This window comes from Sminthopsis crassicaudata, chromosome 2 (assembly GCF_048593235.1).
Source record: "Sminthopsis crassicaudata isolate SCR6 chromosome 2, ASM4859323v1, whole genome shotgun sequence".
Classification (NCBI taxonomy): Eukaryota; Metazoa; Chordata; class Mammalia; order Dasyuromorphia; family Dasyuridae; genus Sminthopsis; species Sminthopsis crassicaudata.
Genome location: NC_133618.1, coordinates 570,233,875 through 570,261,152, shown reverse-complemented (window position 1 = coordinate 570,261,152; position 27,278 = coordinate 570,233,875). Strand labels below are relative to the sequence as shown.

The window sequence follows — 27,278 nt, the reverse complement described above, 5'->3', positions numbered from 1 at the left end:
GTGAGACTAATTGCATACCAGCCTAGGCTGTCAAGAGATAATTGCCAGGGGTAATTAACTAAGGTCTCATTTTTGTCATTTCTTACCAGTTTGTTTCATATTATTTGCTTGAACTGACAGCCAAATTGGTTTTATTCTTGAAATTTTCCATCTCTGATTTTTCTTCTTGATGAGATATGAACCCCACCCAATCATATTCCTCATAGGTCGATTCTCCTTGTTCTTGAGCAAACAGCTCAGTTCACTAATCCTGCTTGATCTCTGCTTCTGCGCCTGACAAATATCTTATATTTTTAATAGGATTCTTTTTGTATAGCTCTGCTACTATGACTGGGTTGCACTTGTACCATAATCTGGAAATATCATCTCAGAACCTGAGAGTTGAAAAGAACCTCAGAGGCATATAGTTGGTCCATGATAAGCAATCTTTTCCAATACCTTCAGCTACTGGTAATCATCCTCTTCTTTAAAATCTCCAATGTAGCCCATTCTAAAAGTCAACTCTCTGGCTAGTTAGTTGTAATTAAAAATCACTGTGGGGAAGCTCACTAGTAGGGGATGATGAATTACAAAAGTAGGGGGAAAACCCTAATCTTATCAGAGGGACTGAGTTCAAATCCTGATCAATGTTGGCTAATCTTCTATAGGAAATTAAGACAGTCAATTTCTATTCTTTTATCCATTTCTAATTTTTCACCTTCAATAGCTTAAATAGGTCATGTTGGGGATTTTTAAATTGCATGACATATAGCCAAAATATGATAATTGCTTTTCTCACACGTCATTTTTCATTTTGTAAATAAAATCTTCTAGTTGGATATGGGGAAACATTCCTACTTATATGACTAACAGAGGTACGAGAGGGAAAAATTGTCCCTGTATGGCAATAGCAGGTTAACACTGCAAAGACTAGAATTTTAAAAGTCTCTAATGCACTCTCATTCCAAAACAAATGTTAAGACTTTACTTTGGGGAGCCACAGAAGATTAATATCTTGTTCTTCATAATATATTATTTAAATGTGGGTTAGTTCTAACTTAGAGCACAGAAGAACTTCATTTATCTGAATGACATTAACTATTAATTTCATCTGTCAGGCACTAGATTAGGAAGTAAGCAGAAAAACTCTTTAAATTATTAAAATAGATGCTACTAAGTCTATAAATTAAAATTTATGCCTTTTACTTATAAAAAGTTTTTTGGTTTGAGTTATTATTTAGAAAATACCAACAAATCTATTTTTCTGATTTCTAAGCCTACAACAGATTAGGAATATCAAATTAGAAAGCAAGGGGTATGAAGGGAAAGGTGCTAGTGGGATAGGCTAAAAGATGCAAAATGCTATGGCTAATAGCCTTATAATAAGGGCAAGAGTGGTGGCAGAAAAAACTATGTATATATAAAGAAAATGAACATACAAAACACAACAATCTGAGATCATTTGTTATAGGTGTAAACACCTCAATAACTATCTCTTCACCTCAAATTTACTTTCAACCATCATAGTTTTTTACCTGCCCAATTCTTTTCTTCAAGTCCCCCCAAATTTAGATTTTAACTTTAGGTCCCCTAGTTTATCTTGTTGGAGTCTGGGTCTCCATATCACTTCATACAGTCTCCTTCTCTTCTACTTGATATATTTTCACCCTTTCCATGTTGTTTTCCCTGATTAGAATCTAAATTCCTTGAACTTATTGGTATTTGTATGGTAGCACTTAGTCCAGTCCTTGGCACTTAATAAATAATCTATCTAAGTAGCTAGCTAGCTACATTATAGTACAGTACAATAGATGTTTATAACAAGAAAAAGGTTAAATTAAGTTCATATTCTATTTAAGAAGTCATGGATATGCATCATTTTGAAAGATTTCCATTTAAAATAATTAAAGTTTTAAAAAATTCTTGACAAAGTTATTTGAAAAATTTGCTTATGTGGAACAGCTCATTCCCAAATGGTGCCAGAAAAAATGGAATGTGCTTAAAACTTCAGAATTATTCCCCCTGAATATATCATTTTGATTGATCCTGGGTTTGAGTACACTTCTCCCCAACTCGCATGGTGTAAACTCACAGGCCTTCCTATAATATAATTATTCTCAATACTCTACATCCTGAAGTCCTTTTGCTATTTTTTTAAAATCCATATTTGAAGTAAGAACCAGTGCCCTCCTTGGGTAGTCCACTTGACTGACTGATCTTTTCCAGGCATATGTCCTTCCTAACATTCCTTACTATAATTTTCATGTGTAAATAATTACTGATCATATGCTGCAGCCTTCCTTTTTACCCACTATGTGTATTTTCAGTGCCCTTTTGTTACCTGTATTTTTGATTTCCTTAGATTGTATTGTCCAGTAATTCAGTCATATAGCATGTGGCTTGATTACTATTTCAAAATGATGGTGAAATGTTGCTAACAATAGAATCTCAAATTGAAAACATGTGGTATAAATAACTTAGACATATCTTTCCAAACGAATATACATAAAACAACCAATTCTATTTGTTCTTCACAGAGAAAAAGTTACAAAGTGTGTGTGTGTGTGTGTGTGTGTGTGTGTGTGTGTGTGTGTACATTTAACATGTATCTGGACTTGCTGGGAATATTTTTCCTTTGTAAATATGGACTGTTTATTTTAAATAAAAATAATAAACAAGAAACTGTGATCATTGAGAAGCAGTGTGGTAAAAAAGAATATAAGAGGACTGGGAATTAGAAGCTCAGTTTCTACTAAACTTTGAAACTTCATGTAATTCTCTTAACCTACCTGAGCCTGTTTCTTTACCTGTAAAATAAAAATATTGTCTAGATGACTTTTAAGGGCATATCCAGTTCTATGCTTCTTTAATATCAATGAGAAAGGACTCAGAAGGCTTAGCAGTGGGAAAATAGTAAACTGGACAACATTAAAAGATTAACAGAAACGGAAACATTACATTATATCTACAGTTCTGTGAGTATTTAATATGGAGCTATAGTTTATAGGGAAACAATGACCAGTTTTAATTTTTTTATAACACTTATTTCCAAGAAAGTTAATAATTATTATTTTGTTTTGAAACTTGGGCAAGGAGTCGATCTTATTTTATTTTATTTTATTTTATGGTAGGCAAGACCTTTTTAAAATATTGTGAATATATGCCCAAAAGGTACAAAGAACAATTCTTATTTTCTTAGACAGTCTCTGTTTCCCCTTTGTGTAGTAAAATGGAATGTGAACATTCAGCCTGATTGTCTAGCATTTGAATTTGATTATCAGGAGTTGGAGGTTTTTCTGACATTGATTAATATGGGTTGTCCCTAGGTACATGGATCTTTTATTTTTTTAAATTAAAGCTTTTTTTATTTTTCAAAACATGCATAGATAATTCTGCAACATTAGTCTTTACAAAACTTTGTATTCCAGTTCCTCCCTCTCTTACACCCTCTTCTAGATGACAAGTAGTCCAATACATGTTAAACATGGTAGAAATATATGTTAAATGCAATATATATGCATGCATATTTATATAATTAATTTTCTGTACAAGGAAAATCAAATCAAATCAGAAAAGAAAATGATGAAGAAAATAATACGCAAGCAAACAACAACAAAAAAGTGAAAATACTATGTTGTGGTCCACACTCAGTTCCCACAATCCTCTCTCTGGATGAAGATGGCTCTGGATCACAAGATAATTCAAACTGGTCTGAATCATCTCATTGTTGAAGAGAGCCATGTATATAGGAATTGATCATCCTATGATCTTATCTTATAATACAAATCCCTGTCTTAAGTTAGGCTTGTACCCTGGCCTGCCTCTAGAAAAGATCTGACCATGCTGATCTATTTACCATTAAAGCAGGACAGCCAATATATCCTTATTATGCCTCCTATGTACCAAGCACTATGCTGGGTGCTGCAGATGCAAAAGATTCTCCAACTGTATGTACAAGGCTCCCCAAATCCTTCTCCTTGTTTCATGAAAACAAAGGCAAAGTTAGGTGGTGTTAAAACCATTTCCAGGAGCACGTTGTACTCATGATGGGTTAACTTTATTACTTTCCAACTGATGGAGTTCAAGACCTATTGGAATCAATAGAGAGTGTAATGGTAAGATCATTGGTCTTAGAGATAGAAGGTTTGGATTTGAGCATGGCTTTCTACATTCTCAACCAAATGAATTTGAGCAAATCATTAGCCCCTTTAAACTTTGCCTTCCCCCTCTCTAAAATGAACATCATAATACTTATCCTACTATTTACTGGTTATTACAAAGAAAGTTTTTAGTCACATTAAATGTGCTATATGAATATGAATTATAATTATTATAGTTAATTAGAATCTCTGAGCTTTTCTGTGAGCCCTTTGATAGGACATTTGCAATAAACCTCACTCTGGCAGGTTAAAACTTTCAAAGAAAGATTTCCTGATTATCAGGAGCCAGTTGGAAAAAAAATAACTCCTGAACTTTTTTGTACATCACTTTGGGAATAAAGCAAAAAGTCATCATGAATAGATTTGAGATAGTCAAAACAGTGCCCAACATGCTGACCTAGCACTTGACAGTAATCCTGTTCATATGAAACCTTTACCTAGAAGTACTTTTATCTTTTGAAATTCCAAATTAATCTGTTCCTTTGTCAGGTTTTACTTTGTGTCTGCCCAATTGGGAATCCTGCCCCACTTGGATTGATTGTCTAGGACAACTAATCATCCTATTCTCCAATGCAGTTTTCTTGCTTATTTTCAGTTGACAGCTCTGTTACTTAGGATGACCCTCATCTCATTTCATTCTGTTCAACCATAGATTAAAATCAATCTGAAGTCCTGGCTAGCCATATTTTAAGCCTTCTAACTCCTACTCAGATGGAATGGATTGAACAGCTCATAAATTATCCCCCATTACAAGCCAATGGATCCTCAGGTTTCAATTTAGCCCAAAGGAGACACACTTGACCAATCTCAGTTCACTAATAAAATTCTCTCAAACCTCAAAAGGCAAATGGATCTATTTGCTCTTCTCTTCATAATCTCCTCCACCCTGAGTCTTGAGGGCATTTTCAATCACCTTTTGTAATGATTAAATATCTTATGATGCTGAATATGGCAAAATTCTTAATCTTCCGTCATTCTAGTCTGGCTTTAGCATTATCTGCTTATAAGAGCAAAGAATTTTAGAAAAACAAATTCCCAATGTGAAGTTTCAGAACCCCTTTTAATTTAGATACTAATCAATGTAACTATAGTAAAAGCAAGAGTGAGTTAATCACTAGACTATATGTTAACAGTATCTTGAAAAATACTTTGTGCAAATATTGATTTGTTGACATATGTTCTATGATTTGTAGATGAATATGATTATCATTTGTATAGCATACATTTTGAGATTTTTTTAAAATTACTAATTGTGAAAAATCATCCACATTCTTTCACTTAGCTCTTTTTGTGTTCAAAGGCTCACATTTGTAAGATATGTCTCACAATTAGTCAATGAAGATGACTAATTTAGAAATCTCATAAAACAGCATTCTTGAATAAATTGAGTCACTGGAAAAATAGAGTCAAATCTCTTAATTTACCCTTATATATCAGAACAAGCCTATCATGTTATTTATTTACCATACTTCATTGATAATATTACTGCTGAGCATGGAGTAGAGATAGAGTACTGGACTTGGAGTCTGAGCTCCAATCCTACTTCAGACATTGACTAACCATCTGTCTGACCCTGTCCAAGATGCTTAGACTCCCAGAATCTCCTTTCTCATTTGAAAATGGAGATACCACTTGCTTCTTGAGGTTATTGTGAAAGATAATGTCTGTAAATAACTTTGTGAAACAAAGTACTATGTAAAAATTTATCATCATCATCATTATTATCATTATATACAATGCACTGTAATCCATCAATAAGCAGAAAAAGTTTGGATATTTTCTTTAACTTCTTCATTGAAGTGGCTTTGGGTATTAAGAGGATAATTAAGGATATTTTAATTGATTTCAGTGACTCCATAATCTGTTTCACAAGATCATTTTTGCTAAAGTCTCTGCAGGAAATTATATTTTCCCTTTAGGAAATATAAGTCACGCCAGATCTAAGCACATTTAAAACAATCTAAACACTCAAATTATATATAACTTAAAACTGATGTTTCTGATGGAACATAATATAGACAAGATTTTTCTCTTTTTCTCCTTATATGGATCCTATTAACACTGTGAAGCCCCTTGAAAAAGTGCTCACTGTGTTGTTTTCCTGCATAACATAATGTTCCATAAATGTTTTCTAGATATTGACCCACAAATTAGATTTTTCTCATGTACAAAAGGAGAACAGGTGATCGTTAAGGCCCCTTCCAGTTTTTATTTTCACATTTTTACTGCCACTATTCTTGTTAAGTCTTATATTTAGTTTCTCTTTCTCTATTCTCTCTAATCTAACCTTTACCTGCTGCCAGATTCATCTTTCTAATGCATAGCATTTTCATAACTCTCCCTTCCTCTAATAATTTCAATGATTCTTTACTACTATCAGTAATACCACTTCTACTTCTACAACTATTCAAATGCTACTACTATAATTACTACTACCCTACTACAACTACTACTATTCTAACTTCTACTCATCCTACAACTACTCAATTCTACTGCAATTGCTACTACAAATACTACTCCAGTACTTTAACTATTACAATTACTACTACTACTATGCTACTATTACAACTACCACTCCTTATACAACTACTAATACTATTCTACTACAACTACTACTTCTACTATTCCAACCTCTATTATTATAATTACTAGTACTACTAAAACACTCATTATCAACTACTATTACTACAATTACTAATCTAATACTACTATACCTATTATTTCATTACTATAACTTCTACTATTACAATTACTTCTAAAATTATTAATATAATTACTATCACTCTTATTATTCTACTGCTAGTAATAGAATTACTACTATACTTCTCCTACAACAAAAACTATTCCTGAAATCACTCCTACTTTTACTACTTCTACTACTTTACTCATTTTCCCTTCTATGTCTACAAACCTATTGAGTACCTTTATTAGACTAGCCTCTATTTTTGTTTCCACTTTTCCCAATTCTAGTCATTCTTGTTTTTAGGTATAAAGGAATTTTATTGAGAGAGAAAGTCCAAAGAAATTGGATGTTTCTGGCCAGAAGCAGGCTCTAACTCTTACATGGGAAGAGGAAGCTTCTATTCATTCTTAAAGGACCAATTCAGTCCCAGCTCATTCATTTTGATTTTAGCCCTCATTGTTCTTCCTTTCTCCTCAACTTCTGCAGCACTTATGATCTGCATCACATATTTTAGTACATAAATATTGTTTTCTGTGGTCAAATATTATTTCTCATATGTTAGACTAATCTCAAATTCATTATAAAGTATTTGTGATATGGATCATGTCCCATATTTTTTTTTTCTGTATTCTCTATAAAGCCTAATAGTGTTCATTACATAATACTTGTTTAAAATCTTGCTGATTGATCCTGTGTCTTCTTATAACTCTTAAACATTTTATCTTATTCTATTTAGCATCTTTTGATCTTATAATATATCCATTTGCAAATACATTTCTCCATTTTTTTCTATCCAACAAGCTATTTTTAATAACTGAAGACCAAGAAAAAAATTTCAACAAAACTAACAAATACATTTGACAATGCACTCATAGTCCCACAACTCTTCAATGAAGTCTTTCTATAACTCTTTAAAGCAGATGGGAGCAAGAGCTGTTAACCCCACTTAAGGATGTGAGTACTAAAGAACAGAAAAGTGAAGCCACTTGCAAATATGTATATAGAACCAGAAATGGTATGAATAGAACAATTCTCTCTGATCTGTCAACCCAAAAGGATTTCTAGGCCTTTACGTAAATTTCTTTCTTCAAACTGGGATGATCATGTTTGTTTTCAAACTAAATCTTTTTTAAATTATCTTTCTCAAAAGCATACTAATATACAATTGTTCAAGTTATGAAGTGGTCCAACCATTTCAGAAAGCAATTTTTAATTATCTTAAAAAAAACAACTATAAAGTCAATATCTTTGACTGAGAGACTGCATTGTTAGATATATATGGTTTTCCTAAAGAGAGTAATGACAATAAGAAAAGTACCAAACATGTTTATAATAGCCAAGAACTAGAAAAAAGCAGATATACATTGATAAGGAATAGCTAAACCAATGAACATGAATGTACATGAATGCAATGGAATATTTCCATGTTGTAAAAAATGTTGTAAAGAATACAGAGAAGTATAGGAAGACTTGTGGATTGATGCAAAGTTAAATAAATAGAATCAAGAAATAATATACATAATGATGACAATCCAAATTGAACAAAGATAATTGAAACTGTTATGTGAAACTATAATGATTAAGCTTAGCTCCAAAGAACAGAGATGAGAAAACATCTCTTCATATCTCTGCAGAGAAAAAGGACGATAAAACTGGAATACTGAATATGTTTTACATTTGGCTGATATCTTGATTAGTTTTGCTGAACTGTTTTCCTCTTTTTTATTCTTTTTTGTTGGTATAAAAACTAGCTTTCTGAGAAGAGGGAAATGCTGTGGAATATTAAAACCAAAGCTGTCAATAAAAATTTAAATGAACAATAAAATAAAATTATCTTTCAAATAAAATCCTACAATTTTATAAAGACTCAGGAGATCTTAAAAATAACTTGGAAAATTTATCAAACTAAGGAAAACTTTCTACTTTATAAGCATGCAACTGATTATGTTGACTTCATCTAAGCTTTAAATTATTGAGAGTCAACCTAAGGAGCATGAAGGATGAGACTTTTAAGTTAAATAAATGATGGCAAAACACAGAACTAGGAGTCAAGTGGGACACCGCTAATTGAAAAATATATATCATAATAATGCAGCATATTTTGGTGATTCCATTCTCTAAAATGAACATAGATAAACTTATGGTGAGGTTAGAAAAAGGTAAGGAATATAATGAAGGTAAAAGATACTTAAGAATATTGACTCATATCCAAATTTAATCAGTGGCCAAGTCTAAGAAGAGCTTTGATTTCTTGACTGCGGAAAAAAAAAATAAACACTCTCTAGCAATCCACATCATACATATAATTTTCTGTGAGTCCTGTTTATTACTTAACAGTAATAAAGTAGAAGATATGACTGTACTTGGCAAGTGGCCTAAATATTGTGTCAGAACCAGGGTCACATTTAAAATTTTCCAAATTTAAAATTCTACTTGTATGCAATTTAAAAATGTATATGATATTTATATAGTGTCTATGTATATATAACATATGTAGTATTTTATTTTTTGCAATTACATGTAAAGATAGTTTTCAAGATCCATTTCTGTAAGATTTTGAGTTCCAATTTTTTTTTCTCCCTCTCTCCCTTACCTCACCTCACCCTACGACAGCAAGCAATCTGATACAGGTACTATTGTACATAACTCTTCATTCAGTTTAAATGATTAGAAATTACTAAACAATTACTGTTTATGAATCCTATCCTATGCCATGGGGAAGACAGAAAATTTAGAGGAGGCACAGTCACTGCCTTCATTAAGTCTTTATTATCATAGGGTGTCAGGTCATGTACACAAATAGCCATAATAATAAATGATGAATTCATATAAAAATTCAAAATGTTATATTATTCATAGTCCCCTGATAATTTAAAGGAGTGACTCTAAGGTGATATTGTTTCTCTGTGTCTTATTCAGTTTATCTGCTGACTCTCTTACCATTTTATGCTTAATCATTCCAGACCTAGACTCCAGATCTGTCTATGAAATCCAAATAAATGGTGGGAGTAGGGATAACCCAGTTCAGATTAAATAACTGGCCGGGGCGGGGGGTCACCAGAAAATAAAAGTAAAGGAAGGAAGTAAAAACTAGTCTATGAATTTGACAATCTGGATTAGTAGAATCATGGAAAGAAGAAAGAATGGAATTGAAGGAGAGATCTTTGGAGTCTGGCAAAGTAGGAACCTAGAGAGGCTGAAAAGCATGTACTTTCCCAGCAAAAATCTGGGAGCATCTGCTGATTTTAATTCAGAACAGTTTGGGTCTTTCTGTTCAGCATTATCCTGCCTGCCAAATAATTTGGATTTAAAAAGTTTTTACTACTTTACAGCTAAAGTCTCTTATTTCCCCTTTCCTTTACGCTGTCATGTCAAAGCCCAGGTTGTGGCTCTGGGTGTGGGATACCAGATTCAAAATCAGAAGACTTAATTTCAAATCAGACTCTGAAATTTATTACCTATATGACCTTAGAGAAGCCTCATGACCTCTTGCAGTCTCAGCTACCTAATTTATAAAATGAAGGATTTGGGTTGGAGAATCTCTGAAGGAAATTTCTTTTCCAGCTCCAGGATTCTCTGATATTATGTTGAGGGTTTGTTTCACTTCTACAATTCTATGACCCAAAGTCCCAGTTGCCATAATGAAAAGTCATTTTAATAATATGAGCATAAAAATAAATGACTGCGGGTTTCACACAAGCAGAATCCAACTACCAGCTTGTAGTCTTATTATGAGTTCATATAAGTGGGTTGAACATAGAAAATCATTTAATGAGATTTTTAAAAGGAAAGAAAAAAACAACTACAAAGTTCTTAAGAATGACAGTGCTTTTAATGATAGACTAACAGCAGGATTATGTTTTGCCTAGTAAAGTGGAACTGTGTCAGAGTAATAATTCAAGAGTCCAGCCAAACCCCAAAATAACATAACTACTTTGGCATGTTGCGGTTAAGTAGTTACTGAAAGTCTAATGTGAATGGTTCAAGACTGAAAACAAAACTATTGCAATTTGAGAAATTAAAGATAAAGATGAAGCTCTAAATGACTTGAAAACTCTTAGTGACCTGGATGGTCTCCTTGTGCCCTATGACAATGAAGCCAGCACTAGGGGGTTATTTTTCTCTCACTAGCCTGACTTTGGCCTTATTTTGGTAGTTACAACACCACTAAAATATTGATGCACTATAGTTAACCAAATGTTTTCCATAGATTTTTATTTGATGAACCATAAAAAGCATCACATGAGCATTTTCCTGGAAAAGTATCCTTTTATTCCCAAAGAAGTGATTCCTTTCTCAATGAATGTCTGTGAAATCCTAGGTACAGAGTTATGGTAGTGAGATGAAAATACTAGCATCATCTTTATATTTGGAGGAGTGGAAGTGGTGGGATGAGGAAATTAGCATCTATACATTTTCTAAGTTTCTTTTTTGATTTAAAACATATCCTAGGAAATGAGAAACATAAGTTTTTGTGACTGGTTTACTACAGACTAAACAAACAAAAGGCTGGACAATGATTTACCAAGCAGAATTAAAACTTTTCTTTTTTCCCTCAAATTTTTTTTATAAAACACATATTATATGTAATATGGTGAGACATATTAATGAAATATTAAAATAATATAAAAAGTTATTACACAATATATGTATGAAAATTGAAATAATATAAAGAATTATTACACAATAGAAACACCACCTGGTAAGTGTTAGAACTATCTTAAATTTCTTTTTTTTTAAATAAGGAGTCAGCAGACACTAAAGAGATTAGTGACCTTACTAACTTCTTTGGGAATGAGAGCAAACAAGTTTTAAATTTTCCAATATGATTAAGTAATAAAACGATATAGCAGAGAGCTTGGGTTCAAAGTTCATCTGTCAGATGAGAGGTCACACTACCCTTTAGAGTAATTGTGGAGAAAAGTATAAAGTATTGTTATTGGAGCCAGGAGACATTGAGTTCAAATTTTCTCCTCACTTATACTGACTGAGTGTCTTTAGATAAGTCATTTTTAACTCTCTGTGCTTTAGGAAATTCTAAGACTATAAGTAGAGGATAGGGGGTTGGATTTAACAGTCATGAAGCTCTGGATTTTTGAATCCTCCTTCAGACATTTACTAGATGTGTGAATCTGGACAAGTAATATAATCTCTCTAGGCCTCAGTTTCCTAAAATGAGAGAATTTAATCAGTAACCTAAGTCTTCTCATTTGAAATCTATAATACAGTGATAGTTGTAACCTTGGACAAAAATTTAACATCTCAGGGCTTTAGTTTATTAATCTGTAAAATAAGAGGGTAATACAAAAGAAGTCTTAAGGTCTAAACCAATTCTAAATCTATGATTTTATGGGTACCACTCCTGACAAGTTTCCAAAAAAGTTAGACCTGATACTACCAAATATGTTCAACAATAAGACTTGATTCCACCAAAATTTATAATTTTACCATTTTCTTCTGTATTTGTGAGAAGTTAAAATACCAAGGAGCCTGGTTCAATGAAAAGGGAAAAAACCTAGCTACTTAATTATCATCTGAAGAACATTTCCAGTGTATACAATTCTGATCATTCACATTTAAAGGTTACAACAGAAAGCTGAATAAAAGTTCTGCTCAAGTGTGCAAAATCAAAGAAAGTAAGAAAACCAGAGCATTTGGCTCTCCCTCTGACTAAAATACCCAGGCCAGAACAACATTTCTCCTGTTTTTCAAGAATTCTAGGGAAGCAAATCTCACAAATGCTATTGCTAATTCTGTCAAGGTATACAACCACAGTTTGAATGAACTGTGAATGAAGACATATAGGGGACATGATAGCAGATTCCAAGCATTTAAAGGGCTGTCATATGGAATAAAGGGGCAGCTAGTAGTGCAATGGAACAGTGGATATTTATTTTTCTCTTCCTGAGTATAAATCTGGCCTTAAATATTTATTAGCTGTGTGATCCTGGACAAGTCATTTCATCCTATTTGCTTCAGTTTCCTTATCTATAAGATGAGCAGAAGGAAATTAGAAAGTAATCTAGTACCTTTCTCAATAAAACTCCAAATGGGATCAAAGTCAGATAGGATTGAAAAACTATTTTTACAGTTTGAGACTGAACAACAACATACAAAATAAACGTTTTCAAATACTCAAAACTGTCCAAAACGGAATAACTTCTTTTCTGTGCTGTCTTTCCAGGAAGGATATTCTATTTTGAACAGTTTTCTACATATCCATTTGTTAGAAAAACCAAAAGGAACATTCTTAGGTAGAAGTTGGAACAGATGGCATTTGAGATCTCTTTCAATACTGACATTCTATGATTGCCAGAGAATGTTCCTTATAAATAGAATGTAAACTTCTTGAGGACAGGGATAGAGCTGTTTTGTTTGAAACTTTAAATGTTTAGCAGAGATTGGCAAACTACAGCATGAGGGCCAAATTTGACTTGTTTGATTTTATACTACTTTCAGAGTAGATTTTTACATTTTAAAATAAATATTATTTTATTTAAAATATTAAAACTATTAATAGAAGATAACTTTTGACTCAGATCTATTTTCAGTCCTTTCTCTATCCCAAAGCACAGCACAATGATCTGCACATAGTAAATATTTACTGAATTGAATTTGAATGAATTCTAACTTCGCTTAGGGGCAATATGACTAGTAGTTAAAGAGTTAGCTTTAAAGCCTGGTAGATCTAGATTCAAATCTCACTGTTGATAAATTTATTAGCTGTGTAACTCTGTACAAATTATTTAGCCTCTCAATGCTCTAAGAGTCAGTTCTCTACAGTGATAGATTGCAGAAAATATGGCAGTCTGCCTTGCTATTCAATTTACTAGTCTGGAAAATTCTCTATACCAATGAAATCCCATGATTTCTTTCTTCTTTATCCCTCATTTTATCTACTTAGTTTAGTCTCAATCCCTATTTCAGCCTTCATAAGGTGGAAAAACCATCAATTATTTGGCTTCTCTCCCACATTGTTCCTATCATGGAAATATTGCAAGCAGAAAAATGCTTTGCATGGTTGTCTGTTTCATTGCTAGAGAATTCTAATTGTAGGAAATGTCATGAAGAAATTGAGAGGTCAACAGATTAAATTTCCTCAATATTTAAGCCATGTGTGGTTAACATATCAAAGGATACTACCACTAGAAAATTAAAAACAAACTAGAAATGTGGAACATCAGCTTGCAGTGATACTGTGATGGCAATTAGAGAGGTCCAATGCTTATGGAATTTAGTTGGGAAATGCATTGTTGATTAGCATTGTTACAGAAAAAAAACACCCTACAGAATTGTGTTGGTTAATATCCATAATCAAAGAGTCATATTCTCTTCTCATATATTGAGGGATAAGCCTAGTATAAGCATGTAATGGATATCCTTAATGTTTATGAGAAGACAATGTTTTCCTACAATGCCAAACATACAGACAGTGTGGTTCTATAACCTAATATTATAGCCCTGCATGTCTAGTGAAACCCAGAAGGGAATATGGCACCAGAATAAAAGAATATACACAAATACACATCTAAAGGCTTTCACCTTCATGTGCTGTATAAGTCAATATCTCAAATAATCACAAAATCCAAGATCTGGAATTCCTTTAGACTCTAATTCCTTTTTCCCCTTACGACATGGCCTTTTATATTTAGGTTTCATCTATCCATTTGGAATCAGTGAGTATGTTCTCTAAATCTAATTTCTGCCAGACTGCTTTATAGTTTTCCCAGCAGTTTTTGGCGGAAAGGGAATCCTTACCTAGTAGTTACAGACTTTGAGCTTATGAAACACTAAATTACTGTACCATTGTTTCTGAATTATACAATTCTGTTTCTTTCTATAACCTATTTCATGCATTAGTTTTTTCTGTTATTTAACCCATACCAAATGGTTTTGTTGGATTACTATTTTATAAGCATTATCATAATAGTTTGAGAACTGATACTCTTGTGCCCATTTTACTTCTATTTTCCTCCTTTTCATAATTTTCTTTTAGATTCTTGACCTTTTGTTCTTTCAAATGTATCTTATCATTTTGTACAGTTCTATAAAACAGATAAGGCACCTTGATGGATAGAGCACAGCTTGGAATCAGGAAAACTCATCTTCACGAGTTTAAATCTGGCTTCAGTCAGTTAAGAATTGTGTGGGTAATTTGCTTAACCCTGTTTGCTTATTTCCTTATCTATAAAATGGCCTGGAGAAAAAAATACCAAACCATTCTCTGTTATGAAAATCCCAAATGGTGTGTCTAAAAAACCAAACAAAACTGGACAAATAAAACAGATCCTTGATCTTTGATTGGCCAAGCACTGTTTTTAAATTAAGTTCAATAATTTTTTTATTATATTGACATGACCGAAACACGAGCAATTGATAATTCTCCAATTATCTACTTTCATTTATTTCTTTAAAAATATTTTGTAGTTGCTTGGCCAGTAGATTACCAGTTACTCAGAAGTTATTTTGAATGAGATTACCTTTTCTATGTCTTCCAGCTGGTTTTTGTTAGTGTAACCATCAGGACTTATAATAGTTTTAAGGTCATGATTTAATGGACTAACAGGCCTAAATTCATAGTACTTCTGCCCTTGGAATTATAATTATGAAACATGAATGGCTTATGATGATGACTCTAGTTAGAGGGCAAAAACTCTTTAATAAATAGGCTGAGGGTTTGGGATCCCAGCCCTGTACCAGGAAAGATCATTGTCTCCTCCTGTGACTTCTAGAACTGTCCCATACCTTCATGTGAGACTAAAATCCAGAGATGATGCCAAAATCTGGCCCTACAATCCTGATTTCACAGATCAGCATTAATTTTTTTTAGAAATAAAACTCCCAAGTCTTTAGTGATTTAGGTGTTCTTTCAACGCAGTCAAAGAATTTAGGTCTTAACCAAAGAACTATTGCAATTGAGTTTTCTTGGTAGAGAAAATTGAAAAGTGTTACTCAGAAGACCTGGGTTTAGCTCTTCCTTTTAAAGCTCATTTTATAGATGAGGAAACTGAGGCAAATATGGCTAAGCGATTTATCTAGGATCACACAGTTAGTGTCTGAGGCCAGATTTGGACTCAGGTCTTCCTACCACTAACCTTAGAATTCTATCCACTGCGCCATTTAGCTGACCCACTTGAATCTCTATGGTTCTCTAAGTAAATTATTATATTGTTTACAAATAGTGATAATTTTGCTTTTTTAAAAATTTGTGTTCATTCTTTCATTTTTTCTTTCTTACTGCAATAGTTACCATATTTTCAAAACTAGATTAAATAACAGAGGAAACAGTGTACTTCCTTGCTTTATCCATGATCTTTTTGGAAAGGTCTTTCTAGTGTTTCTCAATGACAGATAATTATGGTTCTTGTTTTTTGATCATTTTAAGGAAATAATTCCTGTGCTTTCAAGAGTTTTAAAAACAAACAAATGCTATATTTTGTCAAAAACATCTTCTACATCTACTAAAGTAATTATATATATATTATAGTCTTTTGTTGCTTATGGTCTATTGGACCTACTTCAAGTTCTTGAAATAAATCTAGTCTGATAATAGAGAATAATTTTTGAATATTTTACTTTTTGCTAATATATTTGAAAATTTTACATTAATATTTATTAGAGATGTTGGTATATTTTCTTTTTATATTTTATCTCTCATACATTAAGTTATTAAGACTATATTTGTTTATAAAAGAAACTTGAAGGATGTTTTCTTTTCCTATTATGATAATTATGTCATATTGTTGTTAGTTGTCTGAAATCACAAGCAAATCCATCTGATCTTGTTTTTTTTGGAGGGTGTGTGTGTAAAAGGGACTAGGGATTCAATTGTCTCAACTGCAAAATAGGGATAATGATAGCACCTACTTCCCAAGGTGGTTGTGAGGATCAAATGAATGAGCTGTTGTAAAGTACTTAACACAGTACCTGGGGAATAGTAACACTATATAAATTTAGCTAGTAGTAGTAGTAGTAGCAATAGCAACAGCAGCAGCAATAGTATTAGTAGTAGTAGTAGAAGAAATAATATTACCTACCTAGAGTTCTATGGCTTCAGATCTTACCCCTGGAAACAGCCCCAGCAGAGACAGCATTGACTTCAGACCAGTGACCTAGGGCATCTCCGGATATCTAATTTGGCTACTGGTTTTGGCCTGGTTTCCTAACACCCTCCCTAGTAGAAGGCCTCAATTTCTGGAGCAGTCCACACTTCAGTTCAAATGAGATAATCAGAAAGTATTTTATAAACCTTAAATCATAATGTAAATGCTAGCTGCTGATGATATTATTGTATCCCCTTGTGTTACTCCTTATGGGACAAAGGAGCTCAGTGCTATTTTAATTTTGTTTTGTTCTTTCACATGGTATTCTTTTTCATTGTTGTTAAATGTTACTCAGAAGATCTAGGTTTAGCTAAAACCTTTCAACTCTCTACCTCAGCTGGAACTCCCAGAAATTTTTTTCTATATAATCCTTAACATATTGTTAGCCAGACGTACTTAAATATTTCCAGTGATGGAGAATTCACTAGCTTACAAGGTAGCTCATGTTATTGTCACCCTAATTCATTCAAATAGTTTCTCCTCGGATCGAGCCAGAATCTGATTCTTTATTAATTCCAAATACGGCTCCTAGTTTTTCCCTTTGGAACAAATCCATTTCATTTCCCATTATAGATATATTCTATTCACCTAAAAAGTAATCTTTTTCAGGCTAAATATCCTACACTTTATTTTTTCATGCAATATAATTATAAATCCTGTTGGCCACACTTTCAAATAAAATAAAATTTGAAAATATTCTAATTAAGATGTGGCACTCAGAATAGGACGTTGAAAAATAGTCTGATGAGTGCAGACTTTAGTAGGACTTTTTTTCCTTTGGGATCTATCCTTCTAGCTTACTTAATGTTGTTTCAGTTGTTTTGCAGCTTCATCACATTCTTGGCTCCTGATAAGTGTGTTGTGATGAACTCTTCCTCCTGTCTTTTTTCACATAAAGTCAGATATCCTCCATCCTGTAATTAGGCAATTGATAAAAAAAACCCTACTTCTTTTCATTTTCCTAAGTGTAAATGTCAATAAACATTAATTAGAAATCACTAAGAAGTTGTGAATGTTTCCCACATATTTTTTAAAAAGGTATACTTTAAATTTACCACAGAAGTCAATAAAACTAAAGTGCTTGTCATTGTCTCCTCTACTTTTCTAGTATAAAAAAGCATTACTTTCTGTTAAATTTCATCTTTTTTGTTCCTAAAATTATTTTAAATCTTGATTCTGTCATCCATTAAATTAACTATCCCTCCAAACTTACTCATAAATTCCATAACATCCTTGCTATGTTCTTATCCAAGACATTGGTAAAAATGCTGGAGAGTTTCAGGCTATTGACTTGTGGCAATTCACTAAAATTTCTCCTTGTGTTAGTTTTAAGTGTCTAATTAATGTACCCAGCAAAACATCTGGTGTTATCTATGAGGAATCATGAATAACTTTGCTTTAAAAAGTGACATACACTATGGCTATAACATTCTGCTGGTCTATAGCTCTGTCAAAAAAAAAAAGAAATGAGATTATTTGTGGATAACTTATTCTTTAAGAGTAAATGCTTAGTTTTAGTGATTGCTCTTTCTTTTCTATATATTCAAAAATCATCAATTTTTAAAATTTTTTCTGGAATTTTGCTAAGGATTGGCATCAAGCTCACCAGTCTGTAGTTTTCCACTCTACTTTTTTCATTAAAAATAAAAAATAGAACATTTGACTATCCTTAAGAGTCTGGCACCTCTCCCATTCTTCATGATTTCTCAGAATTTCCCAACAATGGTTCTGTAATAGCAACTGAACTATCTTCCTGTACTTTCGATTGTAATTTTTTTTTGGATTGGAGACAAATGTAAAGAACTCTGCTACTTGCTGACCATGTTTTGGAGTAGAAATAGCACTAGATTTGGAGGAGATAAAGATTTGAATCCTGGCTCTTCCACTTTGCAAAGAATTCCCAGAAATTTTTAAATGGAAGGAACTTCAGTGGGCTTCTAGTCCAATCTATATTTGAAAAAAATTCCCTTTACAATGCAAGTTCTTAAAGTAATTTTTGGGCATGGATTTCTCTGACAATCTCCTAACAAGTCTGTGTAGTTTGCTCAGAAGAATGTTTTCAAATGTGTAAAATGAAATACATAGGCTTATAAAGAAAAACAAATTTCAAAATAAAAATGTCATTTTCCCATTCAATAATATTGTGCTAATACTAAGAATTCATGACCTAGTATCTGGACAATGAAGTGTTTGCCATTTCTTTCTTCAGTTCCTTTTACTAGGAAGCAAAAGGGCTAAATGATTTTGTCCAGGATCACAAAACTAGTGTCTGAGGCTAGATTTGAAGTCAGGAATATAAGTCTTCCTGACTCCAGGCCCAGCACTCTATTCCCTGTCACTGCCCATTCAAGTTCACAGAACTCCTGAAATAAACTTATATACCCCATGTTAAGAACCTGTGAGCTACAATTCATCTGACAAATGCTATTCAGCCTTTTCTTTAAGACTTCTAAAAATGGAGAAACTCATTGCCTTCCCAAAAAAGCCTACTCTACTTTTCCTCAGCTGTAATTGTTAGGAAGTTTTTCTTTACATAAAGCTTAAATTTAACTTTTTTTCAATTTCTACTCATTACATCAATGCTCTGACATCAAAGCAGAACAAATGTAACCTCTTTACAGATGAATACCCTTTCAGTACTTGGAGATGGCTATCATCCCCTCTCTGATATCTCTCTGAGGCTAAACACCCATCCTTCCTTCAACCAATCTTTATGTTCCATGAACTCAATCAAGATCCTTTACCATGGTCATTGCCTTTTTTGGGACACCTTCAGGCTTATCAATGTCCTTCTTAAAATTTTAAGACATTCAGAAATAAATACAATAAGCTAACTGGAATCTAGGACAAAAGTATAGATGATTTTACCTCTCTGCACTTCTCTTTCTTTAAGCAATCAAATAATTAAGAAAAAAATTTGCAGAGAGATCAGTATACTAAAGATGAATTCTTAGTGGAAAGAGCTTCTTGAAAGAAGTGATCAAAAAAGTAAAAGAGAAAGAACACTATGAGTTAGGAGAAGCAGAAAAGGATAATATAACAAAATAGTCCTAGCTGACATTTATATATTATTGTAGTGCTTATAAAGAATTTGACATAAACTATCTATTTTATGTTCACAACAATCTGATAAACTAAGTGCTATATTAGGGGGCGACTATGTGGCACTGTGGATAGAACATCAGTTCTGTAGTCAGGACCCGAGTTCAAATACAGTCTTTGATATTTATTAGCTATATGACCTCAGTTTTATCATCTGTATAATGACCTGGAAAAAGAAATAGCAAGTAAACCCCAAATGGGGTCCCAAAAAGTCAGACACAACTGAAAAAACAATAATAAACAACACATTTTGCAAACAAAGAGACTGAAGCTTAGAGGTGAAATAGTTTGACCCAGACAAAAAATGGCTGAACCAATATTCAAAGCTAGGTCCTCTGACTGAAAATCCAGTTTTCATTTTTGTGAGGTATGTGTGTGTGTGTTTGTGTGTGTGTGTGTGTGTGTGTTTTGACCACTACATTACAGTGCTTATCAAGGGAGAAGTCAGTTACAAAAGGTAAGGTCTGATTTTTCTCAGATTGTAAGTGAAATAGGTATTGAGAAATTCCATTGAATTTGACTAAAAGGTAGTTAAAAATATCAACCCACTAATCTCCTGATACATTCCAGCTAAATGACTTTTGCTCTGTACACTTACCTCTATCAAAGTACATTTATATTTCAGGAAACATAGGTAAGCGGATGATAGAAGGCTCCTAATTATAATCATGAAAATACTTCTAAGATAAGTAGAGATTTATGGTTTTCTAAGCCTAAACATATTAATGGCTGTATGTGTGTCTCTCTGTGTGAATCTCATTTAATTCCTTTAATTAAATTTATTTTTTTCAATCAGCAAAAATCCACATTTTTTTTCTCTCTTACTCACACCTTATTCCAATGAACAAAAAAGAAAAAGAACCCTTGTTACAAACAGGTGTGGTTAATCTTATTTATTTCTCATATTTGGTTTGTATTTATATTTATTTATTTATTTTTTGCTGAGGCAATTGGGATTAAGTGACTTGCCCAGAGTCACACAGCTAGGAAGTGTTAAGTATCTGAACTCAGGTCCTTTTGACTTTAGGGCTGGTGCTCTATCTATTGCACCAACTAGCTGCCCCTAGGTTTGTATTTTTGTTAGAAAAACAAAACCTTATTAGAAACATGTACAGTTAATATCATTTATTTCTCATATTATTTTGTTTGTATTTTTATTCCCTTTTTCCAAATGAGAAAGTGAGTTTCACAGAGGGATTAAATAATTTAGACTATGGATAGTAAGAAGATCTCAAGTTTAAATTTATAGACCATGGTTTCCATAGTCATATTGTCTTTCAAAGGTTAATCTGGCATATATTATACTAAGGTTCAATGTGGCTTTGATAGATCATTCACAGAAGTATAAACTTTTAAAAAATAATTTCAAATAAAGGGAACTTTATTAATATGCTGAGATCATTGCATTTTATCTTTAAAGGAAAAAAATGTGTCTCCTCCTATGTGTAGATACCCTTTAACAGTAGAACTGTGCAAATAATAAGGTGAGAATAGATTCCAACTTTTAAAAGCAATCAGGCTAGATTCTGTGAACTTCAGTGCCCATTCATATAACTGCTATGAACCAGAAAGACTCATGGGTGCAATCCCAAAGAAGCATGGATAAATGGATAAATTTTGTTTTTTAATCAAGTTCTAACATTTACCAACAGTAGGACCTGGGCAACTTCTCCTTTCTTCATATGTAAAATGAACATAATATCACATTTCTGACACAGGATTATTTATTTGTAAGGGACTTTGGTCTCATTTAATTCAACCCTTATTTGAAATCTGAACCTTTTCTAAAATATCCCTGACCAGTGAACATCCATCCTTTGCTTAAACATGTTCCAGGAAAGGGAACTCATTATTTTCCAAATCAACCCATTTTATTTTTGGATAGTTTTAAATGTTAGGAATTTCTTACACTGTGATGAAATTTGCCTATCTAGAACTATTATCCACTAATATTACTTCTGTCCCCTGGAACTAAGCAGAAGAAGTCATATGTCTTTTTAAAATCAACCAAACTTTTCAGAAAATGATCACATTTTCCCCAAAATCTTATCTTTGTCCTTGTTAAATATTCCCAACTACTTCAGCCATTTAAGTCCATATGGTTTGGTATTGATTCTTCTCTTCACTCCTTACCTTCAGGATTTTTTAAACTTATCAATATTCTTGCTATAATTTATTCACTGAACAAAGTGATCTGCTTCTGGATTAACTAGAACTGAAGAGAGTGGGACTATCACAGCTCTAGTGCTTTAATTAAAAGACAACCATAAGTTTTGGGGCTAGAAGGTACTTTAGGATAGTCAACCCTTATCATTCTATAGAAACTAATGCCAAATATATTAAATATGTAAATGCAAAATATTCATTTGAGGAAATTATGACCAAAAAGGCCAGATGTATCAAGTAGGTCCTCTGGCTACCAATCCAGTGTTTTTTCCTATATAAGCCAGTTTACGAATTCATTCATTTCAGGTCATGTCAAATAAACACTCATTTATTAACTGTCTCCCATGAGTCAGACACTATTCTAAGCACTTGAGAGTCAAAGAAAGACAAAAACAGTCCCTTCCCTCAAGGAATTTATAATCTAATGGGAAGAGACAACATACAAACTATGATAAATTATATATACACACACACACACACACACACACACACACAATCAGATAAATTGGAGATAATCTCTGAGGGAAGGTTCTAGCATCAAGGGGAGATAAAGTGATAATCCTGACTCATGATCAAAGTTCTCATGCCTAATTTATATAGAAAGCTGTATAGCACTATCTTCTATAGTTTGAACACACATTTCATTTTTGTTTATTCAATCTGAATAAACATATAATAAAATATAATAAATAAAATATAATTTATCAGGGTTATAAAATATAATAAATAAAATATAATTTATCAGGGTTTTGTGGACATCTAGGTGGCTCAGTGGATAGAATACCAAGCTTGGAATCAGGAAGACTTGAATTAAAATCTGACTTCAGATACTTACTAGCTGTGTGACTCTGGGCAAGTCACTTAACTTCTAATTGCCTCAGTTGCCTTATCTGTAAAATGGGGATAATTGCAGTACTCACCTTCTAGGGTTGCTGTAAAGATTCAATGACACAAAGTAAGTGCTACATAAATGTTAACTATTATCATCATCATTACCATAATTATTATTGTATGATACTCCTACTGAGGTTTTATTCTGATGCCTTTTCTTGACATTTAAGTTAACACTAGATTCTCAATGGCTTTGCCAATTCAGCCGTTGCTATGGTTATTGTTGTTCAGTCATTTCAGTCATGTTTAACTCTTGGTGACCTTTTGGGATTTTCTTGGCAAAGATACTGGAGTGGTTTGCTATTTCCTTCTCCAATTTATTTTATACCTGAGGAATTGAGGCAACCAGATTTAAGTGATTTGCCCCAGGTCACATACCAATGTCTGAGGCCAGATTTGAACTCATCAAGATAAGACTTCCTGACTCTAGATTCAGTATTCTAATTTACTACATTACCTTTAACTATAACACCCAGAATATGTCCCAACTCATCTGATTTCAGAAACTAAGAAACAATACACAGTTCAAATTCTTCCTTCTTGTGGAGGCTTTTATTGGTGCCAGTGTCCACCTCACCCTATTCCCTTCTTTCTGAGAGTTATTCTCTCTCTCACACACTCTCTGAATATCTCTCTGTTTCTCTCTCTGTGTATATTTATATATCTTGAATATATCTATATATATCTACACATATATAGTTATTTGTATATAGTCTCCCCCATTAGAATGCAAGTTTCTTAAGTGGAAGGAGTGAGTTTTTGCTTTTCTTTATATTACTAGTGCATGGCATGTTGTCTGGCACCCAATAAATACTTCATAAATGCATGCAGATTAACTTACATGCTTCCTAGAAACTCCAGATTACTTTAAGTCAAGGGATTTTAACTTGGTGTCCATAGGTTTTTTTAAATTTATTTTTTATTTTTTGAGTGTGAAAATTTCATATTTTAATAGCTTTTTATTTTCCAAATACATGCAAAGATGGTGTTAAATATTCAGTTTTGTAAAGCTTGTGTTCCAAATATTTCTCCCTCTCCTCCACCCTTCCATAGACAGTAACCAATCCAATATAGTTAAACTTGTGCAATTCTTCTAAACATATTTCCATATTCATCATGCTACACAAGAAAAATATGATTAAAATTTCTTATAACTATATTTTAATGTATTTGATTTCCTTTGTAATCCTACGTATCTTATTTTATGCATTTAAAAACATTATTGTGAGAAGAGATCCCACTAGACTGTCACAAGGCTCCACAACAAAAAAAAGGTTAAGAACCTTTGTTTTAAATAATTAATCATCAATAATAAGCTCAGGTATCTGTGATATAAAGTCAAAGGCAGAGTGAAATGATGTCTATAAATTAAGGGATTAGGGAAATACCCTATTAAGATTTTTCAGGGATAGAAGACCAGTCATGGTGGTTGCCTGTCTGGGTCTCTAAGAAGTTACAAATAGGACCCATAACTCCACAGGTTACATGTGAAATGATTGGATGATTTGTGAGCTAGTCCATCAAAAGGTGTGGTTAATTCTAAATGCTCCTTATTATTATTATTTATTTTAAAATGGGAACTCAGATTTTCTTACCTGCTGGAGGCCAGGCCTTGATATATCCTGTGCAATGGACTACAGCATATTGTGCCTCTCCTTCCTTTACTGGGCCTAGGCCATTCCTTAAAAAAAAAAAAAAAAAAAAAAAAAGACATTTATAAAACAATTTGCATCAGGACCATGCTGCTCCCACCCCAATTCTTACTCCTTGTCCTGTTATGGTTTGTCTTAATAAAGTAAGGACTGAGAAGCCATGCTAGACCAAAAGAACTCATGATAACACATATTATCAACCAAACTGACCTGTATCTTTTCCGCATTGTGGTTATTCTGTTAAGAGGAAGGTGATCCAAAGGGGCATTTCCACACCTAAGAGTAAATCAATTCACCAGTAATTAACACCTAAATAAATGCCACAAAATATCCAGAATTTTGTACAAATTATCTTTGTCTAGGATTAACTGGTAATTATAGACAAGACAAAAATGCCAATTTAGCACATCACTAAATTTTTACACTGAAGTTTTCAATTAATTATATTTCATTTTCTTTTCCTTGGAGTTTAATCAATAGGCTGGCAAAAGTGATGGTAACTTTGATTTTCTTCCATTGACTCTCTATAGAGAGTTTCATGTTTGCTCTATGATGCTACTTTTTTATTCTTATGTGAAAGGAAAAGTTGCTTTAAACAAGTAATCAAGTGGGAGGAGAAGACTCTGGAAGCCTTCTTCTGATGGACCAAAGACATAATGAGTCAATGTAAGGCTTTGATAAGGTTAAAGGAATTCATCATGTGTAGCCATTTAGCATTATTCAGTCAGATCTAGGGAATCAGCAAGGGCAAGAAGAACCAGACAGACTTAATGTCTAGTCGGTGGAAATCAAGGAACAGAGATTCATGTCAGAAATAGCAGGCTTAGGGAGAAACAAACCATCAATGCACTCAGGGCTATCTTTTACATACGGGCAAGTCACAGCCCAAAGCTAGTCTTCCTGATCCTAAGCCTAATGTTCTATCTACTGTACCACTTGCTGCCTCTAAATATGATATTCAGCTAAAATCCTGAAGTTAAAGATTTATATGACTTGTATATTAGATCTGAAAGATATTTGATTCCTAGACAGGATTCAGGGTACATTAAAAAAGAAATCTCCTATTTAAAATTTAGAAATAAATCCATGCTTAGACTGGATTATTATTTATAACAATTAAAGATTAGTGAAAAAAAGGTACCAAATTTGTGACTATTTAAAATATTTCTATGTAAGAGTAAATGCTTGCATATAGTAGGTTTTTAATAAATATTAACTTATTTTTTTAATTTAGAATTTTTTTCACAGTATATATGCATGAGTAATTTTTTTAAAATAATATTATCCCTTTTATTCATTTTTCCAAATTATCCCCCCCCTCCCTCCATTCCCTCCTCCCAATGACAGGCAATCCCATACATTTTACATGTGTTACAATAAAACCGAGATACAATATATGTGTGTAAATACCACTTTCTTGTTGCACATTAAGCATTAGATTCCGAAGGTATAAGTAACCTGGGTAGATAGACAGTAGTGCTAACAATTTACATTCACTTCCCAGTGTTCCATCTCTGGGTGTAGTTTAAATATTAACTTATAATAAATTAAATTAAGTTATTGTTTCAATGAAAAAGTGGATTCATTTATTTATGGAAGGAATTTCAATCTTGGATAAAAACAACAATTGCCCAACCTACTTGCTTTATAATTCAGTTTAACTGAATGCAGGCCCACCCCATCATGATAGTGGACCCTAACTGCAGGGGAGAAAAATCTTAATAGGAAAAAAAAATCTTACTTGCTGTATAGGGAATATAGAACTTTTATATACAGAACTTTTTGTATATAGAACTTTTTTTTTCTTCTAGAAAAGGGGAGACCAGAGTATGTTTACAAGCGATGCTCAAGATGTAAAGATCCAGAAGATAATACAGAACAAGGAATAGGAAGGGAAGAATAGTTCAGAGTACAAAGCTTGGCTTTATAAGGAAGTAGGGACATCTTTGGCCTTAAAGGCCTTAAATGTCACTTGGTTTAGAACAAATTTTATGTTAAAGATGTTTTATGAGGAAACTCTTACTGGATGGTGTCAGTTTTCTGTAAAGTAAGATCCAAGATCATTTGTTGAAAATGAAAATGTGTGGAAAAAAATACAGGTTTACAGAGAGATATGTGGAGAGTATAATAAGGAGTCTAAGAAGGAGAAATTCAAGGATAATTGAGCAGCAGTGAGGATTAGTTTGGTTAGCCAGTTGAAGCATGAAATGGACTAGTTCTACATGGTTTTGAATTTTTTTCCATCATATCCTGTGGCCCATGCACAAGAGTAGAGAAAATAATAGAATTAAGCATTGATAGGGTAGTTTAGGATTTGAACTTGTCTTATTGATTCCATATCCAGCTCTTTATCAAATGCCCCCTGAATTCTAGCACTTCTTCCCTATCTTCCACAAGCACCTGGAATTTATCCAAGCATTTGGATAAATTAGGAGAGGCTGAGAGATTGTTATCTCCATAAAGTAAGAGATCTGGCTTTGTGGGTATAGCAAACTGCTAGGTAATTCCTGTATGCCTCAATTGGGATCACTTTCAGCCTAGT

General features: G+C 32.9%; 1 protein-coding gene across 3 annotated transcripts in view; it reads right to left on the bottom strand.

Annotated features, from left to right (window-relative positions):
* ARNT2 (aryl hydrocarbon receptor nuclear translocator 2) overlaps positions 1-27,278 on the bottom strand; it is a 258,328-nt gene that overhangs the window by 78,553 nt on the left and 152,497 nt on the right. For all 3 annotated transcript variants that reach the window (XM_074295242.1, XM_074295240.1, XM_074295241.1), the window contains 2 exons: positions 24,947-25,012; positions 24,680-24,765 (listed from right to left, as the gene is read on the bottom strand). In XM_074295242.1, the coding sequence (XP_074151343.1) occupies positions 24,680-24,765; positions 24,947-25,012 (152 nt within the window). The remainder of the gene's footprint in view (positions 1-24,679; positions 24,766-24,946; positions 25,013-27,278) is intronic.